The following is a 22,753-nucleotide window of genomic DNA, read 5'->3' as shown; positions in this document are numbered from 1 at the left end:
TACAGAATACATGCAGTAAAATGTAATTTGTAATGTATTCAGTTAGATTACTCAAGGTCAGTAACGTATTCTAAATACTTTGGATTACTTCTTCAGCACTGGTAGATTTTTTTCACTTGTTTTGACTATAAAAACTCTGCCAGTACAGTAAGACAAAATACACATGTTAAAAATACATTCTCTGAAAAACCTAAATATCTTATGCAGTGTTGTTTCTAAAACAAGGTAAATGAAATGGATTTTTTGATATTTTTACAGAAAACAATACAAAAATTATTATCAAGAATATGCTTTTTACCCTAATATCAAAGGTCTTACTAGAGAAAAAGAAATTATGATCCAATGTGAATTTTCTTGATAAAAAATATGATCGTGGCTGGTAACATGTGCATGTAAAATGGCTAGAAATAGCATTTTAGCTTAGCGTAAAGCTGACAATTTACACAAGGTTTATTTCTATTTCTTCTGCTCCAAACTAACTTCAGACTTAATTCTCTGTCTGCTCGTATGAATCATAAGAAAGTGTTTCACCGCTGTTCAAATGCACTTTGGATTGCATCATTTATATGTATAAATGTTTTCCATCTGAAAGGACTAAATATTAAATGAAACAAATGACAATAAAATGCAAAGTAATCTCTTTAGTAATCAAAATACTTTTTGAATGTAACTGTATTCTAATTACCAATGATTTAAATTGTAACTGTAGTGGAATACAGTTACTTATATTTTGTATTTTAAATACGTAATCCTGTTACATGTATTACGTTACTCCCCAACCCTGCGTATTAGTACTCCTAATTTCAATGAATTGTAGCTAGCTCAACTAGTTAACATGGCTAGCAAGGTTTTTCCTTGGTTAATTCAGTCATAACACACATCGTTTTTAGACAGTGCGTCAGTGACGGGTGATAAGATCAGCAGTATAAATATGGATGACATAGTAAAAAGAAAGTATAACTGCAGATAGCTAATTACTTTACATATTTTTCTGTTGAAGAGCTGACATGTGAAACCATGGGAGACTGACTTTGATGACCTAGCAAGGCAGTTATCTACAAATGATCCAAAAAGCAATAAGGTATGTAATTGTCAGAAACAGCTCTCTGTATCTTCCAAAATAATCATAGAGTTGAATCAACACCTCTAAACAACAAAAATTTAACATTATAACCTTCATGAAGGAAGGATTTATTTCAGGACTGTTAGACTGTATTAGTTTTAGCTTGGTGTACCTAATAAACTGGCAGCTGTATATATGCTTATAGGCTTCACTGAAATACCAAAACTGTATATTGTAAGAGTAGTGGAGTGCAAACAGAACATAGTTATACATATAATAATATTTATAAACACTCCCCTCCCCCACCCCACCCTCAACATTGAACAATGTTGGTTTGGGATTTATACAGATTGGTCATTGTATTTGGACAATGACACAATTTTTGGTTATTTTGGCTTTGTCCTTCAGCACATTGGATTTGAAATGAAACAATGATTATAGTTTAAAATGCAGACTTTCAGCTTTAGTATGAGGATATTATTTGGTCATCAAATTCAAAGAATGTGCAACAAAGTACTAAATATGATCATTTTATTTAGGTTTATAGGAACTTGTGCAATAACTTTTTGTCCTCTGAAATTGGCAGTCTGTCAAATGGCTATGATAACTACATAGTTCACTTGATACATCTGAAAATTAGGGATGTGCACGAGTAGTCGGATACTCGAGTATTCGTTCTGAAATAATAATTCGAAAAGTAAAAATACTATTCGAATTTCACAAAGTTTTGCTTTGCTGGCCATATATACAGTGAGATGCATGTTAAATCCTGAACACACAAACTAAAACTTGCAGTTATAACAGAATGCACTGGGTATCGCTGTTGAGTGTGGACACAATTTGATCACATTTGATGAGCAAACCATTCTGTCAGTACACACCAAAAAGCAGGTTATTGGCTGTGGCTTACTGCGAGAAAGCTGGGTTCCTGTTTAAATGTACTGTATAAGCGGTGTACTCTTTACTCCCGTATATCAAATCAAATCACTTTTATTGTCACACAACCATATACACAAGTGCAATAGTGTGTGAAAGTCTTGGGTGCAGTTCCGAGCAACATAGCAGTCATGACAGTGATGAGACATGTACCTATTTACAATAAACAGATTTACACATCACAATTTACATATCTAATATACACATAATTATACACAACACAATATACAAATAAAATTAAACAATGTACAGTATACAAAACTGTACACACAATATATAATACACATACACAATAAATATGTATGTATAGTATATACAGGTGCATCTCAATAAATTAGAATGTCATGGAAAAGTTCATTTATTTCAGTAATTCAACTCAAATTGTGAAACTCGTGTATTAAATAAATTCAATGCACAGAGACTGAAGTAGTTTAAGTCTTTGGTTCTTTTAATTGTGATGATTTTGGCTCACATTTAACAAAAACCCACCAATTCACTATCTCAAAAAATTAGAATATGGTGACATGCCAATCAGCTAATCAACTCAAAACACCTGCAAAGGTTTCCTGAGCCTTCAAAATGGGCTCTCAGTTTGGTTCACTAGGCTACACAATCATGGGGAAGACTGCTGATCTGACAGTTGTCCAGAAGACAATCATTGACACCCTTCACAAGGAGGGTAAGCCACAAACATTCATTGCCAAAGAAGCTGGCTGCTCACAGAGTGCTGTATCCAAGCATGTTAACAGAAAGTTGAGTGGAAGGAAAAAGTGTGGAAGAAAAAGATGCACAACCGAGAGAACCGCAGCCTTATGAGGATTGTCAAGCAAAATCGATTCAAGAATTTGGGTGAACTTCACAAGGAATGGACTGAGGCTGGGGTCAAGGCATCAAGAGCCACCACACACAGACGTGTCAAGGAATTTGGCTACAGTTGTCATATTCCTCTTGTTAAGCCACTCCTGAACCACAGACAACGTCAGAGGCGTCTTACCTGGGCTAAGGAGAAGAAGAACTGGACTGCCCAGTGGTCCAAAGTCCTCTTTTCAGATGAGAGCAAGTTTTGTATTTCATTTGGAAACCAAGGTCCTTGAGTCTGGAGGAAGGGTGGAGAAGCTCATAGCCCAAGTTGCTTGAAGTTAAGTTTCCACAGTCTGTGATGATTTGGGGTGCAATGTCATCTGCTGGTGTTGGTCCATTGTGTTTTTTGAAAACCAAAGTCACTGCACCCGTTTACCAAGACATTTTGGAGCACTTCATGCTTCCTTCTGCTGACCAGCTTTTTAAAGATGCTGATTTCATTTTCCAGCAGGATTTGGCACCTGCCCACACTGCCAAAAGCACCAAAAGTTGGTTAAATGACCATGGTGTTGGTGTGCTTGACTGGTCAGCAAACTCACCAGACCTGAACCCCATAGAGAATTTATGGGGTATTGTCAAGAGGAAAATGAGAAATAAGAAACCAAAAAATGCAGATGAGCTGAAGGCCACTGTCAAAGAAACCTGGACTTCCATACCACCTCAGCAGTGCCACAAACTGATCACCTCCATGCCACGCCTAATTGAGGCAGTAATTAAAGCAAAAGGAGCCCCTACCAAGTATTGAGTACATATACAATAAATGAACATACTTTCCAGAAGGCCAACAATTCACTAAAAATGTTTTTTTTATTGGTGTTATGATGTATTCTAATTTGTTGAGATAGTGAATTGGTGGGTTTTTGTTAAATGTGAGCCAAAATCATCACAATTAAAAGAACCAAAGACTTAAAATACTTCAGTCTGTGTGCATTGAATTTATTTAATACACGAGTTTCACAATTTGAGTTGAATTACTGAAATAAATTAACTTTTCCACGACATTCTAATTTATTGAGATGCACCTGTATACAATATACAGTAGGTTGTGTTGTACTGTATTGACATTCAGGCTGTCGGTTGATAGTCAGTTGCCAGTGTGTTGTTAAGAGAGAATATAATTTATGACAGTCCAGTGTGAGATAATAAGATTAATAAAGTGCAGTGCTGATGTATATTGATCGTGAGAGATCAAGAGTTCAGAAGTCTGATTGCTTGGTGGAAGAAGCTGTCATGAAGTCGGCTGGTGCGGGTCCTGATGCTGCAATACCGCCTGCCTGATGGTAGCAGTGAAAGCAGCCCATGGCTTTGGTGGCTGGAGTCTCTGATGATCCTCTGAGCTTTTTTCACACACCGCCTGGTATATATGTCCTGGAGGGAGGGAAGCTTACCTCCGATGATGTGTCTGGCAGTTCGCACCACCCTTTGCAGGGCTTTGCGGTTGTGGTACCAGGCAGTGATGCAGCCAGTCAGGATGCTCTCTACAGTGCTGGTGTAGAACCATGTGAGGATGTGGCGTTTCATTCCAAACATCCTCAGCCGTCTCAGGAAGAAGAGGCGCTGATGAGCCTTCTTCACAGCGGCCTCGGTGTGGACGGACCATGTGAGTTCCTCAGTGATGTGGACACCGAGGAACTTGAAGCTGCTGACTCTCTCCACCAGTGCTCCATAGATGGTGATGGGATTGTGTTCTCTGTCTTTTCTCCTGAAGTCCATCACAAGCTCCTTTGTCTTGCTAACGTTAAGGGAGATGTTGTGCTCCTGACACCAATGTGTCAGAGTGTGCACCTCCTCTCTGTAGGCCATTTCATCAATGTCAGAGATCAAACCTACCACCGTCGTATCATCAGCAAACTTAATGATGGCATTGGAGCTATGTGTTGCCACACAGTCATGTGTGTACAGGGAATACAGGAGTGGGCTGAGAACACAGCCCTGCGGGGCTCCAGTGTTGAGGGTCTGTTGCTGCCCATTCTAACCACCTGGCATCTGCTTGACAGGAAGTCCAGGATCCAGCTGCACAGTGAGCTGTTTAAGCCCAGAGCCCGGAGTTTCACATAAAGCTTGGAGGGCACTGTGGTGTTGAATGCTGAGCTGTAGTCTACAAACAGCATTCTCACATAAGTGTTCCTTTTTTCCAGGTGGGAGAGAGCAGTGTGTATTGTAGATGCAATGGCATCATCAGTGGAGCAGTTGTTGCGGTAAGCAAACTGCAATGGGTCCAGTGATGGAGGCAGTACAGAGCAGATGTAATCTCTGATTAGTCTCTCAAAGCATTTGCTGATGATGGGGGTCAGAGTATATGTGCAGCTCGTCAGAAAGCAGCATTCCCGTAGCAATGTAATCCCCACAATGCTTCTGTAATCAACAAACATGGCATCTGAGAAAGACTTTACAATTGCAATTCTCATTAATTACCTTCATTTAAATAATAGAATATTTGAGTATTCATTTTTCATGAGCCAGTGTCCAAATTAGTGATGTCCAGTTTGTGAACGAATTGTTCTTTTGAACCGGTTCTTTTAGTGAAAGAGTTGAACAAGTTCACCAAATCGGACTGAATCGTTTGAAACAGTTTGCATCTTGAGTCAACACTTATCCACAAGTTACCATCTTAACCTGTCTCTCGGATGTGCCTGGCACTCCGAATCAAAATGAGCTGATAACCGGGAGTAATATTATCCTAGAACTGGTGATATTTGCTTTTGCCAACACTTCTTTGCAATTAACTGCTCCAACTAGTTCACAAATCGGACTGAATGCTCAGGTTGCAACAGCTCTTGAGTCAACAGTACACTGAACTGAGAATTGCCTCTTTCGGAGGTGTCTGACATCCTGAGAACTGATGAGCTGCTGACATTGAGCATGTGTGTGATTAAGGGTGAAATTTATGTTTCAGGTGTATTTTGCTGAACAACAGAGAGTGTGACAAATAAAACACACTGGAAATATGTTTATGACTTGATTGTATTACCGTTTTATCAACGTATGAAGATGATCCAGTCTACAGCTCTCGAGTCAACAGTATACCGATCCGAAGACAGCAGCCCGTGAGTCAACAGTACATTGAGTCATTCGCAGCAGTTCTCGAGTCAACAGTACACTGATCCGAAGACAACATTTTCGAGTCAACAGTACATTGAGTCGATCACAGCAGTTCTCGAGTCAACAGTACACTGATCCGAGGACAGCAGTTCTCGAGTCAACAGTACATTGAGTCATTCGCAGCAGTTCTCGAGTCAACAGTACACTGATCCGAGGACAGCAGCTCTTGAGTCAACAGTACATTGAGTCGATCACAGCAGTTTGTGAGTCACCAGTACACTGAACTGAGAATCGCCTCTTTCGGACATAATAATGAGAACTGCTGATCAGTGAGCAGCTGATGAGAATGCGTGAACTGAGGACTTGAATGAAACATTTCAGTCGAGAGATGTAAACAAATTTTACTATGAGTATTGTGCATGCAGATTATATCTGAAGTTGTGATGAGCTGGATCATGGTTTCTGTAAAAAAGGGTGAGTTGATTAAGACTAGTTTAATCACTTTTTATGCTTTAAACATGTGTAGAACATCCACGTTTGTATATCAGTGTCAGTATTGGGTGCTTTAGGTGCAAAACTTTAATGTGGGATATATTGTAAGATCACTGAATGAAACACTGATGACAATAAACACTCTTATTATTATAACTTAATTAAATAAAATGTTATAATCAGCAATATGCCCTTACATATTTGTTGAATGTGTTTGTGCGTGTATTCTACGACGCCTGTGTTTTTGCATATATAATATACAGTTGTGCTCAAAAGTTTGCATACCCTGGGAGAAATTGTGAAATTTTGGCATTGCTTTTGAAAATATGATTGATCATGCAAAAATAAAAACTGTCTTTTATTTAAGGATAGTGATCATATGAAGCCATTTATTATCACATAGTTGTTTGGCTCCTTTTTAAATCATAATGATAACAGAAATCACCCAAATGGCCCTGATCAAAAGTTTACATACCCTTGAATGTTTGGCCTTGTTATAGACACACAAGGTGACACACACAGGTTTAAATGGCAATTAAAGATTAATTTCCCACACCTGTGGCTTTTTAAATTGCAGTTAGTGTCTGTGTATAAATAATCAATGAGTTTGTTAGCTCTCACGTGGATGCACTGAGCAGGCTATATACTGAGCCATGGGGAGCAGAAAAGAACTGTCAAAAGACCTGCGTAACAAGGTAATGGAACTTTATAAAGATGGAAAAGGATATAAACAGATATCCAAAGCCTTGAAAATGCCAGTCAGTACTGTTCAGTCACTTATTAAGAAGTGGAAAATTCGGGGATCTCTTGATACCAAGCCAAGGTCAGGTAGACCAAGAAAGATTTCAGCCACAACTGTCAGAAGAATTGTTTGGGATACAAAGAAAAACCCACAGGTAACCTCAGGAGAAATACAGGCTGCTCTTGAAAAAGATGGTGTGGTTGTTTCAAGGAGCACAATACGACGATACTCGAACAAAAATGAGCTGCATGGTCGAGTTGCCAGAAAGAAGCCTTTACTGTGCCAATGCCACAAAAAAGCCCAGTTACAATTAGCCCGACAACACCATAACACGCCTCACAGCTTCTGGCACACTGTAATTTGGAGTGACGAGACCAAAATAGAGCTTTATGGTCACAACCATAAGCGCTATGTTTGGAGGGGGGTCAACAAGGCCTATAGTGAAAAGAATACCATCCCCACCATGAAGCATGGTGGTGGCTCACTGATGTTTTGGGGGTGTTTGAGCTCTAAAGGCACGGGGAATCTTGTGAAAATTGATGGCAAGATGAATGCAGCATGTTATCAGAAAATACTGGCAGACAATTTGCATTCTTCTGCACGAAAGCTGCGCATGGGACGCTCTTGGACTTTCCAGCATGACAATGACCCTAAGTACAAGGCCAAGTTGACCCTCCAGTGATTACAGCAGAAAAAGGTGAAGGTTCTGGAGTGGCCATCACAGTCTCCTGACCTTAATATCATCGAACCACTCTGGGGAGATCTCAAACGTGCGGATCATGCAAGACGACCAAAGACTTTGCATAACCTGGAGGCATTTTGCCAAGAAAAATGGGCAGCTATACCACCTGCAAGAATTTGGGGCCTCATAGACAACTATTACAAAAGACTACACGCTATCGTTGATGCTAAAGGGGTCAATACACAGTATTAAGAACTAAAGGTATGCAGACATTTGAACAGGGGTCATTTCATTTTTTTCTTTGTTGCCATGTTTTGTTTTATGATTGTGCCATTCTGTTATAACCTACAGTTGAATATCCCATAAGAAATAAAATAAATGTATTTTGCCTGCTCACTCATGTTTTCTTTAAAACTGGTACATATATTACCAATTCTCCAAGGGTATGAAAACTTTTGAGCACAACTGTATCTCCAAATGTGGTGATTTTTAATGTTTGTGATTAACTGAAAGATTACGTGTTATTAAGTTATTTTTCACCATTGACTAAACTTCTTTCTTGGGTTAAACTGAGCAGTTGCTTGCATTCATTGATATTCACTTGTTGTGCATGCTTATGTGAATGTCTTAACACAAGATAACATTAGGATGCGAGTAATTATGACCATAGAAGCACGAAAATTGCTGCAAATATAGTCGCTGATGCTGTCTGTCCCGCTTAAACCCATTCAAACAGGTTGACAGCGTGGATTTGTTTGGAACTATTGAGAGCTACATGAACCATGTGACCGCGTGGCAGTGAGTTCAAATAGTGTCGCAACTCTCTTTTGCAACATTGCTGGGCCTATATACAGTATGTATCACTCTAGATCAGATCTAGTGGAAATGGACATCTTTTTGATGTTTTTCCCACCAGCAATTTCGTTGGTGACGTCTTCTGTGGTCAAAAGAAGTAGAACGTTGGTGGCCACTAACCTTGTTTTTGTACATGAAAAACTACAAATCCCATTGGCTCTATACGCACTACTACAAGCGGGGGCGGGAACTGACAGCTTCTGCTTTCAATACAATTAAAATACAAACAACCTCAGAGGTAAAGCAGCATTTGCTAAATAAGTCATTAGTCTTCTCCCGAAAGACGTGCATTTTAAAATCCTGTCTGTCTGTACATCTAATATTACAAAATTACATTTATTTACATGCTGGATAGAAAGGCTGTGGGGGAATTGTGTGGCTGCCTGTGAAGAAATGTGCAATGTTTGAACAACAAACGAAAGCACGCATGTGCAAAACCATTCATTTACATGGGAATGTGTAAAACAAAACCCATGTAATATATAATGGTGGTTTTTAACGAGGTCCGTCCGCAATTCATGAAGCGGTCAAGCCTGTTGAGGAAGTTTGCTTTTTAACGCAGGCACCTACTTGGGGCACCCATACAGTGGAAACTAGGGTAAGCCCTCCCTGAAATGTACATCATTGGACAGTGAAACGAGCGTTTCCCAAGCATTCGACTGCTATTGGCTGCCTAAGCTGCTTGTCCTGACGTCATCAGGTCGCTTGGCGTATATAAAAAGCTGAAAGCCCCGTTCCTCACAGCGAGAGCCTGCAGTTCATTAGTAACTTCAATCGAGTACGCGCAGTAGTTCTGTCGAACAGTTAGGATTTACAAATAATAAAAAGGAAACTATTAAGGGAATTGTAATCCTTACCTCCACGCAGCCCTTGTTGATATTCTAAAAGAGTGATTCTTGTATTTTAATACGCTTTATTTTTGAGGGGTGTGTCCTCAGAATTTATTGTTTTGGTTTTGGACGTGACGTCAGCGGACAGCTGTGCATATTAAGGCATTAGCGCTATCAGTGCGGGATGTGCAAGGACACCAGTCGCTACAGTGACCGAGCTGCTGTGGGGTTTTTTCGTCCGCCGTTGAGAAATACTGGCGAGGGAGGGAGGTAGTTGGGTTTGTACCTTTAAGAAAGGGCGGAGAAAGTAGAGCCCCGCGGGCTGTGTGTTGAGCGCAGTGCTGGTCCTATTTAGGTACTTCGTTATTTACTCTGCAGTTTTCGTTGTGCTGATCTTACTGCGTTATGTGTTATTTATGAGGGACGCTTGGAGGCGTGGTTCATACAAAGTATCAATTATTACAACAGTCTCGAGGAGGCGGGCTCGCATACAGTAAAGGTGGGTGGACGTTGTGCTAACGTACATTAACTTCATGCACACTTGAGAAATGCCAGCAGCACCTGACATCACTCAACAGTTGTTTCATTTTTGCATTGTAAACTTAATGCGCTTGAGAGATTATTATTATTTTTTTTAATGCAAATGTTATTTATCCCCTCCAGTTTTATTAATCTGATAAGATCTCATTATAATTTGGAACCAATACCGAAGGATAACAATAATGCTCTAAGAATAATAATAATAATAATAATAATAAAAATAAATAAAAAAAAACACTAGATCAACTTAAATTCAATTTCTTCCTCCAATCTTTGTCAGAACACTACTTGTAGGCTATTGGAATAACGTTTTGCATTTAAGGCAGTTAAAGGGAAGCACATGTGGAACTATAGGAGTTTTACAATCCTGAAAGATTTTCCTTTAATTCCTTTATATGTCATACAGTGGCATTTAATTATATTGATGATCATAATAGTTCTATTGCAAACTTTGTGTTCTTAAAGATCTAGTTTTTGTTTTATGTTGTAATCCCCCTGATAGCACATGTACATCACCCAGACGTCTATTTGACATATTTTTAGGTTGTTTGCATCTGCAACTCAGTAAGACATTCAGCAGATGTCTTAGAGACGTTTATAATTAAGAATGTATGTAAATATGATCTTTATAAGATGTTTAGCAGATGTTGATTAGAATGTGACGCTTTCCTTGCTCTTAAACAGACATCTCGGAGATGTACGTGTGCCATCTTGGCATGTCAAAAAGAAAATTCGCATTTGGATTAGTGGTCGACTGATAACTACCTAGAGAGAGCAAGGTGGCAGAAGGCCGTTAAAATGCATATCACATTTATTACTTTAGCAGAAAAGCAAAAAACAATGTTTATGTCAGATTTGAAATAATCAAGTTATTCTCTGCTTTTGACATAGAACAGTAAAGAGGCATCCACGCAACACTTGCGCACATTGGATAAGCCAGACTCAGTAAGACAACTGATAGCTTAGTTTTTTTTTTTGTATAAAATATAGCAATACATTACAATTTAATGATAGCAAATAAGATGTAATCAAACTTGCAAAATTTACATAAATACATAATATTTACTCAAAATTCCAAAAAAAATGGGTAGACTTTGGAACTGCCACTAGGTGGAAAGACCCTTTCAGTTAATAAGCCTATAGTGCACACTTATTGACTGACGCCGCTTGAAAATGGCAAAATATTGGTCAATAGCGAGAGACCTATAAATTGTCCATCACTAGGTAGGTTCCTTCAGGATTGCTTTAAAATAGTGATAGCAATTCCAATATGAAAATATTTTTTTATGGAATTAAGGAATGATTTTGTGTTGAAGTGCATTCCTGCATGTGCACATGGCTTTTTACATCATTGCTTTGTGCTTTCATTTACAGATTCATGTCTCCTCCAATGCCAGCCTGAAAAATGATAGAGATGTCTCTTGACAAAGAAACTGTTTTATCATGTGAGGGGCAAACAGACCCCGCTTATCAACAGCACTCTCTTTTTGTTTCTCGAAACAATACCAGCATACCCGGAAAGACCACAGTTACAAATCTCAGCAAAAAAGATAGTGAAGAGCCAAGAAATGAGACATCACAGGAGCCCCACGATAAAAACACCACAACAGGTAACAGAGCAGTGAGTGAAAGTAGCGTGCTTGGGGCTGAATCATCTACAAAGACCCAGAATGATCCCCAACAGTCAAAACCCCAACAGCAGAGACTCAACAAACGGCGCAACACTATGAGCGCTGGCTTCAAGCACCCTTGTTATGGGAAGCGACGACGGCGTGCCAACTCAGAAAGCGAGTCCGTCCTGCCAACTAACTTCCTGCTGGGTGGGAACATTTTTGACCCGCTCAACCTCAACAGCCTTCTGGATGAAGAGGTTAACCGGGCCCTCAATGCAGAGACACCCAAGTCGTCGCCATTACCGGCCAAAAATCGAGATCCTGTAGAGATCCTGATACCGAGAGATATCACAGACCCCCTCAATCTCAATTGTCCTAGCACAGGAGGCCGCAATCGGCTGGTGTCCCCCTTGAAAAATGGTGGAGGCAAGCGAAGACATCGGAACAAGCACCATGGAGCAGGTTCAGGAGGAGGTGGAATGGTCACACAATCTGATTTACCTGAGTCTAAAGGTTGTACAGAAGATCAGACTGGAACCACATCACATTTGAAGTCAGGCAGTGTGGTGGACAGCCTTGTCCCTGAATCCCTGAAAGAGGACCATACGCTATTGAACTCCACTCTTGAGGCTCAGTGTTCAAAAAAACCCAATTTAACTACAAATGGTGGTGAACTGAAGGAAAAAAGTGGATGTGTTCCACCCACCAATGACAATTCTACGGCACCACCATCCGCAAACCTCACCAACCCTTCATCAAGCAGGCAGCGCAAACGTAAGCGGGCTATGGGGAGATTGGAGGACGGCAGTGGTTCAAATGGGCCGAGACACTGGGCTCCAAGATCCGGGGGGCTTTCTCAGCCCTTTTACTCCCCAGGGCTGGGCCCTCGTACAGGTGGTACGGACAGGCCTCAACAGCATCTAAACCATTGGAGGTCGCAGAACAATGACAACCAGCACCAACAACAGCAGAAAAAGAAGTTTCAGTTCGGCAACTATAACAAATACTATGGTTATCGGAACCCAGGGCTGAATGAAGATCCTCGTATCTGTGTTTTGAAACCAGAGTGGTTTCAAGGAAAGGTCGTGTTGGATATGGGCTGCAACACTGGCCACCTGACGTTGTCCATTGCCAAGAACTGGCGACCGGCACGGATTGTGGGCCTGGATATCGATGGAGCCCTGATACATGCTGCCCGACAGAACATACGCCACTACCTCTCTGAACTCCACACACAACAGGCCCGATGTTTTGGGGAAAATGGAGAACAGGATAGAGTAGAGTACAGGAAATGGGATGATTTACCAGAAGAAAAAAAACAGAGAAAGGAGAAAGATGGAGAAGAGTTTAGGGGAGAAAAAGAGGAGCATTCTTCACTTGAAAACAAAAAGTGTTCAGATGGAAAGAACAAATACTTAGACAAAGGAGGGATGGTAGTTGGTGGACTTGCAGAAAGAGAGAAGGGATGGGAGGAGAAACGGAATGATGCAGAAAATAAGTCCGCAGAGGCTGATCAGGAAGGAGTGAGTGGGAAAATAGAGGATGGGGAATGTGTTGGCCTCCCTGATGGGAAGCATTCATTCCCTGTCTCACTCCGAATCTCAAGAGGACCCATAGCTGGCCCTCCTTTGTCTGAGACGAACACAAACAGCCTTCCTCCTGGAGATTTCCCTGCCAATGTCACCTTTGTCAAGGTAAGACTGAAATCGTGTGTGAAGCAGATTTTTGCTGTTGTTATTAGAATTTGGATTTGTAATTTGCAAGGAATTTAACTTGGTGGTTTGCTCAAAAATACCTGGTTAACATGCCACAAATACTCATTTTAAGGGTCATCACAATACCAAAATTTCAGTATTCTATTCCAATTTCATGATTCTTTATCCCAGTTTTGAATAATGAATATTCTGTTGAATACACTCTTGTTTACTTAGTTAAAAGTTAACAAATAAAATGAACAGCCTCAAAGTATTTCTCAAAGTTAACATTGCTTGGTTTTTCCTTTAACTATTGAAAAAACAATCTCTAATAAAGAACAAAGAAATACATTAAGTGCTATAAGTGAGTGGTTCATTGTAGAAAGACTGGTATCATTAAATATAACAATAAAAAATAAAAAAATGTAGTATTGGTTTAATACTTTTGACTAGTGGTCGACCGATATGGGTTTTTTTCAATGGCTGATACCAATATCCAGAGAGCAGGGTGGCCGATAGGCCGATACAATGCCGATATATCACACAGTTTAATATAGTAAATAACAAACATAAAATTGCTAAAAAAAAATAAACTTATTTAGCACTATATTTACTTAATTTCACACAAAACTAAAAACTTGTATTTTATTGTAAGAAGGAAATCACGCAGTAGTCCAGCAATCATGGATGGCATGTCCACGTTTGCAATTGCATTTTCTCAAAAAATACAGAATAAAACCAACTGTACATACAGTGATCGTGAATAAGACATTTACTTAGAGCACAAGTGACACGCACATCTTGGGCTGCATCGAAAAACGTAGGCAGCTGACTTGCTATTTTGCTGCCTAATCAGTTAATGGCTTAACTGACAGCTGTTTTGAATGAATGGAACTCTTAAGGAAACTGGTCTCCGAACAGTTTGAAAAGCACCTTCTTTTCATCCGGCCTCTGTATACAGCCTCCAGAGGCAGCATTTTCCTGGTTTTGGTTGCAGCTTTGAAGTTGCTCTCACGCGCTCGTGCGGATCCACCATGAGCCTCAATCTCCTGACAGTTTAAATGGCCTGGATCGCCTGCTTGGATTGTCACAGACTGACCATCATGATTTGTGAATCAGAGGAACTTTTGATCCTGAAGTTTTTGATTCTAGCTGATGGAATACGCACTTCAGAAGAAGATATTAGATGAGCGCTCGACTGGAAGAATACGCTGGATTCTCCACATGATGCTGGATCTACTGAAGTTGTGTGAGGTTTATTACATCCGTTTTAACGAGATATATCATCTGCAAATATGCACATATGATATTAGTTTTATAGATATTTTCCTTTTTATCATTAGACAAGACAGTTAAAAGTTACAGGGAACTGTTGAGGAGAGAGAGGGAGAATGAAACAGGCAAGCACTTTAACTTAATGAGCTCAAACGCGTCTGCTATGCAGACTGTGTTGCACACCAGTCTATTATTGTAGTGACATGATGGCAAGTAACAACAAAACGAACTGTGACTGGTTGTTTACACTTCTCAGTCGCTTCACATGCAAGCAGGTGATTTTTGGCACACAAGAAAAAAATCGGCCAAACGGGAAATATATCGGCGATCTATTGGTCGACAATTACTTTTGACATCCGTACTCATTAAATAAATGTACATACAGTACTTAAATACAAAAGTAGAATGAACAAAATGCACTACAATATGTGATATAAAAACAATATACAATGCAATATATATATATTAGAGCTGTTGGAAAAAATCGTTCCAGCGATGCATCGCGATCCATATGCAAACGATTCTGAATCGATTCTCAAAAGAATCAGAATCGATTCTGAGTTCAGTTTAAATCATGGCAGAGCAGTGGTGCACGCCAAAGGACGCTAGTTAAGTGCATACACTAAAGTCAAGTGCACAAACACGACTGTTTGCAGACCAGCTGTGTCAACACATGACAGTTTGTGCCCGAATGAAACTACGATCCCGAAATTCTTTCATAAACCCACGCACATAGCAACGGGAGAGTTCATTTATGATAACAAACAACACGAAAGACGAGCTCACACCCATTATTGCACTGATTTTTACACAACGGGGGAAAACACAGAAGAAAATAATGACGAGGCAGCGGTTAAGTAGATGTTGGTGATGTTTTCATTTATTTTTTTATTTTTTCGATGCCTTTCTCTACTCTTGCACGCTGTTCATTTCATTGGTTTTTGCTTTATTGCCGGTCACTCGCTTGTCAGGACAGTGCGCACACCTGATGATAAAGGTTTGAAATCCATCGCTTTTGCGACAGGGTCGTGCGATCTTCTGCTCGCAGAGCAAGAGATGGAACGATACGCTTGATAAATTTCTGAATCAACAGCTGCGCTATTTAAACCGGTTTATCACCTGTGCAGTTGAGGAGAGGAGAAGCTGACAGCTGCACTCTCATATAAGCAGATGTTTCTTTCATCCCAGCAACTTCCATTTCTGGTTAAAAATTAAAATGAATAGCATGGCATTAATTTAAATAATAATTAAATACTATTAAATGATTTACAATGCTTAAAAATAATAATATAATCAGTTGAAGTAATAGTATTCAGTGTGTTCTGATGGAGAAACAATTTTTTTTTTTGTGCTTTTAAGAGATTTTTTTTTATAAGGTTCTAAAGAAAGAAAGTGAAAAACTGAGATATTCTTTTAAACTATAGAACCATTTATTTAATCTTGTGGATGTTCCATGTTTTGTTCACAGCTCATACTGAATGTAAAAGGCCAGTTTATGTAATGTGACTTGTTCTGATTTTTAAAACAGCTGTTGAATAAAAAGCTGAAAGGGAAAAAAGAGTAAAAAATAAAATTTGAAGAAACTGAAAAAAAAGAGAAATTGAAGGACTAGATGCATCGAGAATCGTTTTATAATCGAATCGTTACCCTTTTGAATTGTAATCGAATCGTGAGGCCAGTGAAGATTCACACCTCTAATATATGCATACACACACAATGCCTTGCAAAAGTATTCAGACCCCTGACCAATTCTTTCATATTACCAAATTACAAATGGTGCACTGAAATTTCATTCTGAGTGATATTTTATTTTAAAACACTGAAACTCAAAATCAATTATTGTAAGGTGACATTGTTTTTTTTGTTGGGAAATATTTTTTATCAAAAACAAAAAACTTAAATATCTTGCTTGCATAAGTATTCAACCCCCACACATTAATATTTGGTCAAGCCACCTTTTGCTGCAATAACTGCTTCAAGTCTTTTGGGGTACATATGTACCAGCTTTGAACACAGTGACGAAGTGATTTTGGCCCATTCTTCTCGGCAGATTTGCTCCAGGTTGTTCAAGTTGGTTGGGTGACGCTTGTGGACTGCAATTATCAAATAGTGCCACAGATTCTCAATAGGATTGAGATCAGGACTTTGACTGGGCCACTGTAAGACATGTATCTTTTTGTTCTCGAGCCACTCCAATGTTCCTTTGGCCTTGTGCTTGGGATCATTTTCCTGCTGAAAGGTGAATTTCCACACAAGCTTCAGTTTTTTAGCGGACTGAAGCAGGTTCTCTTGCAGTATTTCCCTATATATTTCTCTATCCATTCTTCCTTCAGTTCTGACAAGATGCCCAGTCCCTGCTGATGAGAAGCATCCCCACAGCATGATGCTGCCACCACCATACTTTAAGGTAGGGATGGTGTGTCAAGGCATAGGAAGTGTTAGGTTTGCACCACACATAGCGCTTTTTGTTTTGGCCAAAAAGCTCTATCTTGGCCTCATCTGACCACAAAACCTTCTCCCACATCACAGCTGGGTCACTCAAACTCCAGACGTGCTTTCAGATGGTACTTTATGAGTAACTGTTTCTTTCTTGCCACCCTCCCATACAGGACAGAGTTATGCAGTGCTCTTGATATGGTTAACTGGTGCACCATTACTCCACTCCCAACCACTGAAATCTGTAGCTCCTTCAAAAGTGATTGTTGGCCTCTCTGTGGCTTCTCTCACAAGTCTCCTTTTTGTTTGAGCACTGAGTTTTGAGGGACGGCCTTTTCTTGGCAGTGCCTGGGTGGTGTGGTGCAGCTTCCAATTCCTGATTATTGATCCAACTGTGCTCACTGGGATATCCAAACATTTGGTTATTATTTTGTACCCTTTCCCTAATCTATGCATTTTTATTGTAAGAAAAATTCTGTGGAATGCTCTTTGGTATTCATTTTCCTTCAGATTCATAGCCTGACCAATGATCCTTCAACAATAAGGTTTTTTATCAAGAAAATGTGATTGCAACTTTAATGATTCACAGGTGGATGCCAATGGTAAAGTGATTGTGTCCTCGTTAGGGCAGTTTCTTTCATCGGTGTAACCTGTGCAGCTTCCACAGCACAGGGGTTGAATACTTATGCAAGCAAGATATTTCAGGTTTAAAAAAAAATTTTTTTTTTTTTTTTTTTTTATTTCCCACCATAAAACCAATGTCACCTAACAATATTTGATTTTGAGTTCCAGTGTTTTAAAATAAAATATCAAACAGAATTAAATTTCAATGCACCATTTGTAATTCAATAATATGAGATAATTGGTCAGGGGTTTGAATACGTTTGCAAGGCACTGTATATACAGTATAAAATGTATTATTCAATACACGTGTGATGTGCAATGAAGTTGAATAAATAGAATTTATTGAGTCTAGCAATAAATTGAGAATAAATGAGTAAACATTTGAAATAAAGAGGCAAAGAATGGAATAATTGCTATGCACTACATAGAAGTTATGATGTAGCTGTTTATCTGAACTTTATAAAGCTGTAATTGAATTTAATTACAGCATAGTATTATGTCAATAAGTAATGCTAAATAATAGTTTTTAAGGATTCTGGTTATAAATGAAGTAAACACCCAGGGACCACTTGTGTAGCATTCCTTTGGATGTAGGTTTTAACATAAATTTGGTTACTGCTAGTAGGCAACAGATGATCTATGTCTTTAATCTTGCATTTGTTTATCACATATACTTACCGGTACATTGAAGGAGGGACCTAAGCCATATCTAGGGACCAGAATATCATAGAGATTTGGGAGTGGGCTCCTTTGTCTTTGGCCACTACGTAACAGTCTAGTAACCACCCAGAAAAATACTTGTAACTGCGTAGCAACCGTAAAAACCACTCCAAAACATCTTAGCAAGCGTATCCTTGCAACCACCCACAACATCCTAGTATCATGGAGGCAACTTCCCAGTTAGCACACATATGCTGCCTCCAAGTGCATCTGGGAACCTCCTACTTCTGAGTTGGGCATTCAGTATGACATTCAAGTGGGAAACAAAGTACAGAAGAAGCCAAACTGAAACAAATATTTAATGAATGATGGCAAAAGCACTTCTTTTCTGTTGGACTGTTACATGAGCATAAGTGAATGTACCTGCATCACTTTTACACAACCTGTTTTTCATTAACACATGGTATCAAATAAATTGGAGACCAATTGGATTTAAAGCGAATTGCAAATGACAAGTCATTGGCTTAAAATTATATAAATACAGCTCTGAAATTTGAAATATTTTGCCAAAATATTAACTTTCTATTGCATTCAGCTATCTTTTATGTGGACACGTCCCTTCCAACATCGTAACTCGGGTATCATCTAGAAATCTTGAATTTCCCCATTAGTAAATACAACTTTCCTTGGTCATTTATGTGCTTGGAACTCATAATTAAAATATTTCATACACCGCTTGAAGGGCAAAATAGCCTGCATCTCCAAGATGTTTGTTAAAGAATGCTGCATCATCTGTAAAGCGTCAAATTTGAAGTTGTGTGTACAAACATGTGGGCCATTGACAAATAAGGTTGTCTTAGATTATAAAAATTAGAAATCTTTTTAAAATCTAGATAAAAACACATGGCAACATTGTTAAAATGTGATCTATGATTAATCATTTGAAAATATCAACATGTGTCCATGTTGGTTTCATGAATAAAAATTAAAAAAAGAATAAAAGCATTTTATGCAAAAAAAAAAAAAACAACAAAAAAAACAAGTGATTTGTTTGATATTTTTAAATTGAATAACTTAAAAATGTCAAGAGGTGTAAACATCATGTAAAAGGTATTAAATACTTTCACCTTGACTACACGTTATTGTACACATTATAATTAAAAAGAAATTCAAACATATTTTTCAAGATCAATCAAAAATATATGGAATTAACTATTGAGTTTTCTCAGGGTTACTCTATTTGACTAACAAAATGTGTCTTTTCATAAAAGTCATGAGGGTAGTTAAGAGGGTCCTCTCTGTTTTATGTCATTGTTAAATGACAACAAAATGACTACCTTTCATGTTCACCTGACTTTGATTTGGTGGAGAAGTGTTTCAAATATTAATACTATTAAAAAAAAATTTTATTTATGAAAGAGTACTTCAGAATTCTTATGCTAACGTTTATATTTTCAAGAATGTTTTTTTCTACTGCATCCGGAAGGTTACACCACTTTGACATTTTTTTACTTTTAGCCCCTGAAAAAAGTCAATGTCTTTGAACTCAGAAACTGAAAACATGAGGTGTGTCATGTCTTTGACCCATCTTATGAACATTTAAAAAAATAATAATAATAATAAAAAATAAAACAAATTCTAACAATCACCTGGGAACATTTTAAAGACATGACATGAGATGAGCAAACACTAAAAAGTGCATTTTTCAGATGAAAATGTACACACCAAATAGTCCGGGTGATGTATTTATGCTATCAGGGTTTTGCCTGAGCAAGCACCACTTGCATTAACTTCAGAAATGGGTGTGGCACAATAACTTTTAAAGATGTTTATGTGTGAAAGAAAATGCTACTTTTAGGCATTCCACTTGTTTATCTGTCCTGTTTTATAATTCTGTCTCTCACTTGTTCCCTCTTACGCACACAGGGGAACTATGTGCTGGAAAGTGATGCGCTGCTGCAAATGCAAAGGGAAGAGTATGACGTGATCCTGTGTTTGAGTGTGACAAAATGGGTCCACTTGAACTGGGGTGATGAGGGACTCAAACGGCTCTTCCAAAGGGTTTACAGGCACCTGCGGCCAGGAGGACTCTTCATACTGGAGCCTCAGCCCTGGAACTCCTACAGCAAGAGAAAGAAACTCACTGTAAGGCTCTGTTTACACCAATTCCCGAATGGTCTGATCACAAGTGGTCAGCCAAGATGTTTAATGTACAGTATGTTATTGAGATGTTGGGCAGAAAGCCATTCAGTCATTCTGCCTAACATCTCGTGTCTCATGCGTCTCCTGTGATTGGATTTCATCGAACGTAGGGTTTCTAATTTTTTTTTTTTTTTTACTACATACTTATGCTAGGCATGCTAAAGATTTACCATAATGTCTTTTTAATGTATGTGTTCTTGCCCAAACGTTTTCAATCATGTGCTTATTTTTTTTTTTAATTCTGTACCTAGCTGTCTAAGCTTTGCCATGCTTTTCCACATCCTGTAATGGTTAGGTGTAGTGCAAGGCCTCGAGTGGCTTATTGCTTAAACGGCAGCAACAGCATTATGATAAAAGACCCCAATGTTCAATAATAATTACATTTTGTAATAATTTCACAGGATGCCATCTATAAGAATTATCATAGCATCTGCTTCAAACCAGAGCAGTTTTCCTCCTACCTGACTACAGAAGTGGGCTTCTCGAGTTATGAGCTCATCGGAACTCCACAGAATTTATCTAGAGGTCTGAACCTTGAAATACTCTTTTATATTTTATTTATTTATGGTCTTCCTCGATGATGTTGTGATATTAGTGCCTTTCATGCTCTTCTCTTAGGTTTTCAGAGACCAATCTACCTTTTTCACAAAGGACCCTCGCCTCAAAAGTGACACCACCAGTTAGGACCGCCAGATTAAATGAGAAACTGCAATGCTTGGACATTGAAAACAACCAGCATTCGAAGCCACTGGAACTTTTTGAGAATTTTTAATATTTCTTGAAAATTGAAATAAGACTAGGACTGAATTTGACACTTTCAATATTTTGAACTCTTACATGAAATCTCATTGGTGCTGAAAAAGATAACATTTCTTCCCCCTGCCATTAAAAATAAAGGTAAACCTCTATCATGATATTCTTGAAAACTGAAAACTACAAATACAGACCAGAGTTTTTCTGCTGTCCCAAAGAGCTGATGTTACTGGTATCTCTCATAAAGAACAGACTCTTGGAGAACCACATAGTTAAATCAAATCGAATAGAATCAGATCAGATCCCATCAAGTAAATTCTAAGATCCTCGTAAATGCAAGCTGTTTTTCATTTGCAATGAAAATGTGGACTTATGAACATTTGTCCACATTTGAATTCTTGAGCAACTCTGCCCTCCTGTGTAGCACACAACTGATATGTAAACACCTAGGATTTAAAATGTTTGGAGGTTATGTTTTAAGGAATATATATTTTTATTTTTTGTTTCAAAAGGAAATATTAGAATGTTCATTCGAAACTCTGGTTTCTGTGCTTTTGTTGTTATTGCACTGTCATCTTTCATCTTAAGTTTAAAACAAAGTATTGCTATTAACATAAATAGGAAGTTCCTTTTTCCATATGAGCTGTTGAAAGCTTATGACAGTTTTAGCATCTGTTTAGCAACCAGACTAAGTCTAATATGGTTTGCTGGTTGCCCAGTTTGACCAAGCTGGTTAAGCTGGTCTGTTTTGATGGTTTTAGATGGATTTGGGGTACTTGACAGCTGGTCAGGCTGGGAGACCAGAAAACCACCATAACTTGGTTTAAATTGATATTTTCAGCAGGGTTATGGGCACTACTTTTAGTAGCAAACTGTTTAATGCCAATAACTCTCCATAAGCTGTATTTCCTGGTCTAACAGGACCACAATTTCAGTCCTTGGGATTTTTGATACTGCTGGTTTGTTATGAAAAAGTGAGGTTTATCTCAATCTGATGTATCCAGTAGGTAGTCAGGCAGATATCAGAAGGATGTGATTCCTTTTTGATGTGGTGCATCATAGAGAATGAACCTAAAACATTTTTTATATAAACTTGTTCTGATTCACCAACTATTGAAGTTTATCAAAAAAGAGGTACATTTTGTGAATTGTTTGTTCACAGTTCATGTCACCACAGAGGTACGACACTTTACTGTTGTTTTATTCCAATTGAAAGGTTTGCACTAAAAAAGAAGGGCCAAATTGGTGTCCCATATTTATATTTTATGTGCAAATGTAAAGTTGGTGTATCTCTGAAAAGGGTCCTTTTTCATTCAAGGGACTAATTCAAAGCATTTGCTAAATAAACTGCAAAATAACATGGAATCGTCTTGCTTGTCTGTATTGTTTTCTTTGAACGGATGAATCATGACCTAAAATTACTTATTTTGATTACATTTCACCTAGTTAATAA

At 38.5% G+C, this 22,753-nt stretch overlaps 1 protein-coding gene across 2 annotated transcripts; it reads left to right on the top strand.

The window, feature by feature from the left end:
- The first annotated feature begins 9,428 nt into the window (after nt 1-9,428).
- On the top strand, nt 9,429-22,665 carry LOC127437225 (7SK snRNA methylphosphate capping enzyme-like). Of its 2 annotated transcripts, none has more exons than XM_051692033.1 (5): nt 9,429-10,002; nt 11,418-13,350; nt 20,272-20,490; nt 20,949-21,072; nt 21,166-22,665. In XM_051692033.1, exons 2-5 carry the CDS (start codon nt 11,449-11,451, stop codon nt 21,216-21,218), a joined length of 2,298 nt encoding a protein of 765 aa, XP_051547993.1. In that variant the 5' UTR covers nt 9,429-10,002; nt 11,418-11,448; the 3' UTR covers nt 21,219-22,665. The 2 variants fall into 2 exon arrangements, with proteins under 2 accessions (XP_051547993.1, XP_051548002.1); XM_051692042.1 differs by lacking the exon at nt 9,429-10,002 and adding an exon at nt 10,009-11,267.
- The last annotated feature ends 88 nt before the right edge of the window (nt 22,666-22,753 follow it).

Source organism: Myxocyprinus asiaticus, chromosome 4, assembly GCF_019703515.2.
Source record: "Myxocyprinus asiaticus isolate MX2 ecotype Aquarium Trade chromosome 4, UBuf_Myxa_2, whole genome shotgun sequence".
NCBI classification, from domain to species: domain Eukaryota; kingdom Metazoa; phylum Chordata; class Actinopteri; order Cypriniformes; family Catostomidae; genus Myxocyprinus; species Myxocyprinus asiaticus.
The sequence above is the reverse complement of the archived record's forward strand: the minus strand, read 5'-3'. Positions and strand labels throughout refer to the sequence as shown.

Excerpts from the sequence above, each read along its gene's own strand:
- LOC127437225 (XM_051692033.1), top strand. The coding sequence starts at position 11,449 with ATGATAGAGATGTCTCTTGACAAAGAAACTGTTTTATCATGTGAGGGG. Across the intron at positions 13,351-20,271 it reads CCAATGTCACCTTTGTCAAG|GGGAACTATGTGCTGGAAAG; the intron begins GTAAGACTGAAA and ends TTACGCACACAG. Across the intron at positions 21,073-21,165 it reads TCCACAGAATTTATCTAGAG|GTTTTCAGAGACCAATCTAC; the intron begins GTCTGAACCTTG and ends CTCTTCTCTTAG.